Source organism: Sordaria macrospora, chromosome 1 (assembly GCF_033870435.1).
Source record: "Sordaria macrospora chromosome 1, complete sequence".
NCBI lineage: Eukaryota > Fungi > Ascomycota > Sordariomycetes > Sordariales > Sordariaceae > Sordaria > Sordaria macrospora.
In genome coordinates this window covers 3,043,440-3,050,604 of record NC_089371.1, presented here as the reverse complement: position 1 = coordinate 3,050,604, position 7,165 = coordinate 3,043,440, and the positions used below count along the sequence as shown (strand labels likewise).

Below are 7,165 nucleotides of genomic sequence, written 5' to 3'. Positions count from 1 at the left end.
CACGCTTGGAAAATAAAAGAGTCCCAAGTCCCTTCACCTTCCATGGGTGAAGAATCGCCATTCACTCGACCACTTTCCGGCTTCCTCTAATTCTTTTTCACCAGCCCAACCCGGGTTCTCTCCTCTTCTTTTTGTTTGTTTCTCGGGACAACTCGCGTACGGCGTCGACCTTTCCTTCACTGACTGGCAGCATTACTTTGCCATCCTTCTTCATTAATAATAATCACACGGTACAAGACACGGCATCCACGCACCCCTGTTGTTACGTCGTAACCAGGTCGCGGACTAGCGCACCCAGTACATCCACTGTACGACGCCATCCCTACCGCCCACCACCCCCCCGACATCCGAGGCTTAGCACTGTTATCCACATTTGGTCGCTGCTAGTGTCTCCAGCCATGAAGCCCTCCCTGAAGTGGTTTGGTTCCAAATCCAGCCCCAGTACCAGTCCCGAGCCTGCGGGGCCCTCCGCTGGGGCCGGTGGAAATAATAGTTATCGCGCATCGCCTTCCTCTGTTTCTGCAGCTTCCAGGAACCCATCGCCTTCCGACTCAACAACCGATTCACCCTCTTCCCTTCTTCACCCATCCTCGCCGTCGCCGTCTCCGACACCCCAACCGCCGACACCCCGCGATTCCGTCTTTCCTCGATCCGATTTTTCGCTACCTGCTGCCTCGAAACCCATCGACATCGCGGCCCCCCATCGTCGATCCACCGCATCCATCTCACCGGCTGACCGCAATCCCATCACTTTCCCAACCCACGACCTCGACGATCTCGATATCGACTGGGACCAAGGCCCCTGCCTCGCCGACGTTGGTTTCGACCCTGACATCGACATGACCGCCGGTCAACACTTCGACTCGGCCTTGAGCCGCAGTCGACAGGAATCTTTCCTGGGCACTGGTGCAAAACCCATTTCCATGGCAAACCCTAATCGCGACCATGCCAACCGTCTCCGTCGTGAGAGCATGGCCGGGAGTCTTAGAGCAGGTAGCCTCATGGCGGGGAGTCTTATGGGTAATGGTATGAGCTGGGGCGGCATCTCTGTTGGAAGCTTTATTCGCGAAGAGTAAGTCATCTCCGCCATTTCCTTCGTCTGCGCGTGCTTGGTTTTTCCCCCCTCTGCGTGAATCGGGACCAGACATCTTGGGTATCTTGGCTTTCGTATTCTGGCGCTTCGTATTCTGGAGTTGGATCGCCGTTGAGCATTGTCCGTTGAGCATTGTCCGTTGGTTGTTGTGACCCAAGCTGACCTGTTTCAATGCTGTTAGCATGATGATGACAGGCACTTCACCGTATCTAACGCACCAGTCTCCCTCGTTTCATTCTTCGTCGTATATCCCAAAACTCGAGGCCAACTTCATGCGCGATTTCACCTGCTGCGACAGGACGTGGCCGACCCTCCATGATCTCCTCCAACATTACGAGGAGAACCACCACGCCACCGCGGCACCCAACACATCTAACCAGAATCTCAATACCTTTGGTGCGAGTCAAGTAAACGCTCGCGGTAGTGCCAGTCGTGCCACTCCAACTCCTGGAGTGGGTAGAGCTCAACCAGGAGCCCAGGCGATGAATGGGTACCAAGGTCAGCGTCATCTGAGTGTTGCTGGCGCGGGAATGGGCCTCGGCGGTATCGGACAGATGATACGGCAGCAACAGGTAGCTCCAGCTGTGCAGAAAATGACTTCTTTGTCACAGATGCATGATGACATGGATACTGTCGGAGAGATGGAGCTTGACGAGACCGTGGGACCTATGGAAATGGACGATAATCAGCGGACAATCCAGCAAACTCGGCAAATGTTTGGCCAACAGCAGCGTCCTCAACTACACCTGAACAGCTCTGGGCTTCCGCACCAGGCTTTGCGCACTTCTCAACCCCCAACTCCTGCTGCTGTCAGCTTTGGTTTCCAGAATAACCCGACCGTTTCGTCAGTCAACACACCAACCCTGACAACACAAGGAGGCCTACCTCAGCGGGGGCAATTTGGTCAGGAAGATGACAACGGCGACGATATGTCCGGCATGCCTATGAAGATGAACCTCGGCGGCATGAACTTGAATGGCGGTCAGCTCGGAGGACTGGCAGGAAACTTGGCTTTCGGGGCCCTGGGAACGATTGATGATCCTGCAAAGAGGCTGTATAGCCCTGGCGGTACGACGCAGATGACGAGCCAGCAACGAGCGTTCGATGCCCAGATGCAGATGCAGCAGCAGTTGCAACAGCACCTGGCGTCGATGAACCTCGATCTGAACCAACTTGCTCCTGGTACGGATCCCGCTTTGCTTTTGCAGCAGATGACTGCGCTCATGATGCCGCCGACAGAAGAGCACAAGCCCTTCCGCTGTCCCGTCATTGGATGTGAGAAGGCATACAAGAACCAGAATGGTCTGAAGTAAGTTTTTTTTCCCGAGGTGTTTCTCTTTTGAAGTGGGATTTGTTTGCCCTCTGCAGAAATTTTCTTTGGTCGGCCACCAACGCCAACCAACCCCATATTCCCGCTTTTCCCAACTGCATTCCTTCCTCAAGTCCCACTAACAATCGAACCAGGTACCACAAGACCCATGGACATTCGACCCAGCAGTTGCATGAGAACGGCGACGGTACCTTCTCGATTGTTAATCCGGAAACGAGCACGCCTTACCCTGGTACTCTTGGTATGGAGAAGGAGAAGCCCTTCAAGTGCGACGTTTGTGGAAAGCGCTACAAGAACTTGAACGGCCTCAAATACGTAAGTTAACATTAAGGCCATTAGAATGTGCACAACGATACTAACATAGCCTCAACAACAGCACAAGCAACACTCGCCCATGTGCGACCCTGAAATGAGAGCCCAGCACCAGAACCTTATTTCGACCATGATGTCGAACCCAGCTGCGCTCATCGCTTTCCAGCAAAACCTGCCCAACATCAACGAAGATGTCATGTTGTAGGACAACAGCGCATTTGATCAGCACTTGGATATGGTCAAGATCCACAACGACTTTGCGTCGTCCAATCTGGCAGTCCACGAGAAGCTCGACATGCCCAAAATCTTCGGTTCGACGTTGTGGGGCAACACGGCATCCGATACGGATGTGTCCAACCCTTGGAAAGATTTGATGGCGTAGCCCAGTCTCGGGTTTCCGATAAACTAACCCTCAGCTGTCGCGGCCGCCGTACAAGCCACGCCTCGGTTAACAAAAACGCCTCTCATCTCTGTTTTTTTTCTATGTCTGACTTCACTGTTTGTGTTTTGGGGGATCGGAAAAGTTCTTATCTCGGGTTTACACTACACCTTTCAGTAGCAGCATTTTGCCTGGCGTTGTTCTCTTTTCGATATTTGTTACGGTACAAGAGGAGAGCAGAGGAGAAGAGTGAGTGAGTGAGTGAGTGAAGGAAAAAAATGGTGTTGAAGTTTTTTTATTGTTTTTTTATAGGTCTTTCTTTGTATGGCTTTTGGTGTTGGTGTTAGTTCCTCGCCGAGAAGAGATATATTCTCGTGCGGGAAGAGTGTTAGCTTAAAGAGAGGGAAGGAATATCAGGCCAGGGAAACCGTGGAAATTTTTCAAACGCTAAAAGGGCGGCAATCAATGGTAGCGAAATTTCTCTGTATTTTTCGGTCTCGGATCTGAGGGAGCTGAGGAGGAATCTCACTTATGTAACACGGAGGGAAGGGTTTTGCCGGCACATACCAATACCCTCTTATACCCCAGAGAGAGGAAAAGAGAAGAAGAAAATGGACGAAGGAACGAGCGAAAAACCAATTTAGATGTAGGATTTCATTCATAAACTGCTTCTCAGGCAGCGTCAGCGTCAGCGTATCATCATCCATTCACTGCGAATCCTTATCATTACGGGGAAAATTGCAAGTGTTGAGGTGAGGGGATGGAGATGGAGATACCCCCGAGTTCAGCGAGCGCTACTGTACATGGAGCGTAACATGATAAGTTATTGTTTTTTCTCAATCTTCGCTCTTGTTGTCAAGTGGGACGTGTATGTAGCGGTTAGCGGTAGATCGATAGAGGTAAAGTGAGTGAGACAAAACACCGTGAGACAGGCTTTTCATAGAATATCATGTTGGGTTTCATCTTTATATCGATAGAGAAGAAGAAAGTTAAAGAAACAGTGGCACCTCATTCCTATGTTTCTTGAAGTCTAACCGAAAATAAGAAAATCCATATGATGGCTTTCCATCGATGGCGGCAGATGACCATGCCAATCAATGGTCTGTCTATGAACATTGAACACCCTATCCGACATTTGACATAAACAACGATCCTTTCAGTAGTGTACCAGAGGTGAATACTCTAAAGCATCTGGCTAAATCTTCACACAAAAATCCTTTTGCTCAATGCATTATAAAAAAAACTCCAGTTTCGCCCAACGAACAATAACATCATCCCTGCCTACTAGCCCTGTACCACCAAGCATCAAGCACCACTCAAGTTTAAACCTCGATCGTGAAATGGCTGATCTGCGAGTAATAAGCATGAACGGCCAGCTCGAGGAGCCACACGTCACCAAAGACCTCAGCACCATCGAATCCGCCAATGACCAGCAGACGACTATCGTAGAGCACCGCGCCGTGATATCCCCTCCCGCTGGGCGGTAGGCCGTAGACCCGCCTCTTGTCCCACGACATGGTCACCAGGTTCAGGAGGAGGACCTCGTTGGAGTACTCGTTTCCGTCGTGGCCGCCAATAACAAACAGATACGAGCCGACGATGGTGGCCGTGTGCGACAGCCGGCGGTACGTGATGGGGATCTGGACGGCCTTCCACATGTGCGTGTCGACGTCGTAGACCCAGACGTCGTTGAAGCACTCACCGCCGTCGGAGCCTCCGTAAATGATCAGCTTGGAGCCCACCATGTTGGCGGTGTGATAGCCGCGCGCCTTAGGACGGATATCCTGGCCACCACCGCTAGTGGACGTTCCTGATGCTCGTGCCTCGCTCTTCCCACCGCCTCCTGTTGATGATGACGACGATGACTGATCGTCTGGCCCCGGTGACCCTTCTGATATTAGTTTCCACGACATTTTGTTAATGTCGCTCACGTCAAGCCGCCAAATGTCGTTGAGCGCGCGGACACCGTCACCGCCGCCAAACATGTAGATGCCATTCTTGTAGAGACACGCTGTGTGTGCCCGCCGCTTTGAGGGGAAGTCCTTCCCGAGAATGCGGGGCTTGGACCACCGGAAGTTGACCGTGTCCAGCACGTAGACATCGTTGTAGTAGCTCGGCCCGTCGCCGCCACCAAAGACAATCAGCTTCTTGCCCACGGCGGTGCACGTCATGGCGCGCAGCGGCACCGGGATCTCGCCCACCACCTGGGGAGCTGACCAGTAGAAGGCGTCGGCATCCAGCACGTACAGCGAGTTGAAGCACGTCCGCGAGTCACACCCGCCAAAGACGTAGACGTTGGATCCGATCAATGTCGTGGTGTGCGCACGCAGCGCCGTGTGTGATGCCCCTGATACGGGCGCCTTGCTCCAGTACATGCCGGATGACGGCGCCGGGGGCACATCCGGGGCGGTCCTGGGATCTACCAGCGGCGGGAACGGAGAATGATGTATCATTTGGACACCGGGTCGAGCACCACGAGTGCCGCTCGCGCGAGCAACGACTGATGACGAAGCCGTAGAGGTGCCGGGGCGGCCGCTCGCGATAGCCGATGTGGAGCGCATGCCGGACGGACGCCTGGACGATGTCTCCTTACCGCTGCCGGCAGACGAGTCCTTGCGCTCTCGTGCCGTAGCGACGCTGCTTATGGTCGTGGATGATTGTATGCTATCTCGACTATCGGGCAAAGCAGTGCTCGGCTGTCTGTAACCTGTCGAGGAAGGCGTCGGCGTGGATGTTTTGTGGAGAGGAACGGCGTGCGGGTAGATGGGCTGGGCGACGTTCAAGGAGGAGGCTGCGTTGATAGCTGCGTTGACAGCGGTTGAGAGCGAGCGCTGGCGAATGGACAATTCCGAGGCCTTGGATAGTTCAGAGGGTCTGCGTTGACGGTCTTGGATCTGGGTCCGGGTCGAGAGCTGGCCGGGAGTGTGTGTCTGAGAGCGGGGGACGGGAGGGGTTCGAGCAAGGAGCTCCTCATCATCGAAGGCGGAGCCTCTGCCCTCGATGGGCGTAGTTGAGATGTTTGCGATCTTGCGGGAAGGCAGCACGTTGGCCGTGTTCAAGGGCGACTGCGGTATGGGCGGAGGCGGCCTGTCCCGCCTTGCTCCTGCTCCTGTTCCTGCTGCTCTGGCCTGGTCAGCCATCGTGGTTTCATATGCGCATGTCGCGGCACATCAATTGAACAGGTTCTCGGCGGACGAGGAGAGAGAACTCCGGTGTCGTGTGTGTATTCCCGTGCCCCCTTAGTCCGTGTTGGTAGCGTCTCGGTAGCGTTTGGCCAATGCTGTACGGCACGAGCTGAAATACGTCGATAGGGCGAGCGAGATATAGGGGCGTAGTTGGCGATCAGGTCCCGAGAGCGAAGGGGACTTGGTTGTAACGGCAGATGTAGGGAGGGACGGGAAGTTTATGTTGGTTGACAAGAGGCAGGCAAGCAGGACAGTGAGGTGGTTCGGGTGTTACTGTGATGTTTGTTGGAGAAACCGGTCTAAATCATACGCCAGTGCTGTAATTGGGCGGCATTAGAAGTGGAAGAAGCAAGGCCTCGCAGCCAGATGTCAGCCCTCCACACTTAAACTGCACACACTGCGGGCCCTTGCATAAACTTGTCACTGTGGTGGGCGGGGTGCCATTTGGCCATTCGTTCAGTCGGGTGCCATGCATTTTCCACCAGATGAGAGGCCTGGGTCGGGGGTCTCATCCTCCCGTCCTAGGTCCCGCCTTCTCTCCGCTCCGGATCTCTGCCGAAAACCCACCTCGGGCACTTTGCCGACGGGAGTCCCGTCTCTAATTCGGGACCGTATTCGAAGGCATGCCGAAGTCTTTTGACGGCGGGCTTCCGGACTGTTTACAAGTTAAATGGAATCTTCGGCTCTAGTACCATCCTGTAAACCTGTCATATTGTAAGCTGGATACATGGTTGCTATTCAACTGTGTACAGCATTTCTTGCCATCTCATAGCACAGCGGTCCGTGTCCGATGTGGAGTATCCGATCGAGAGATCCGATGACAGAGTCCGGGCGAGATCTCTACACATAGATCAATATTGTCGATA

At 53.8% G+C, this 7,165-nt stretch overlaps 2 protein-coding genes across 2 annotated transcripts; one reads left to right on the top strand and one right to left on the bottom strand.

Moving 5' to 3' along the window:
* Nucleotides 1-504: 504 nt before the first annotated feature.
* Nucleotides 505-3,905, top strand: SMAC4_05740 (uncharacterized protein). The gene is made up of 4 exons (XM_066090337.1): nt 505-1,072; nt 1,275-2,402; nt 2,558-2,738; nt 2,800-3,905. Exons 1-4 carry the CDS (start codon nt 840-842, stop codon nt 2,938-2,940), a joined length of 1,683 nt encoding a protein of 560 aa, XP_065945608.1. The 5' UTR covers nt 505-839; the 3' UTR covers nt 2,941-3,905.
* A 158-nt stretch (nt 3,906-4,063) lies between these two features.
* Nucleotides 4,064-6,487, bottom strand: SMAC4_05741 (uncharacterized protein). Its single transcript, XM_003346156.2, has one exon. The coding sequence runs from the start codon at nt 6,252-6,254 to the stop codon at nt 4,437-4,439; it is 1,818 nt and encodes a 605-aa protein (XP_003346204.1). The 5' UTR covers nt 6,255-6,487; the 3' UTR covers nt 4,064-4,436.
* Between the last annotated feature and the right edge of the window lie 678 nt (nt 6,488-7,165).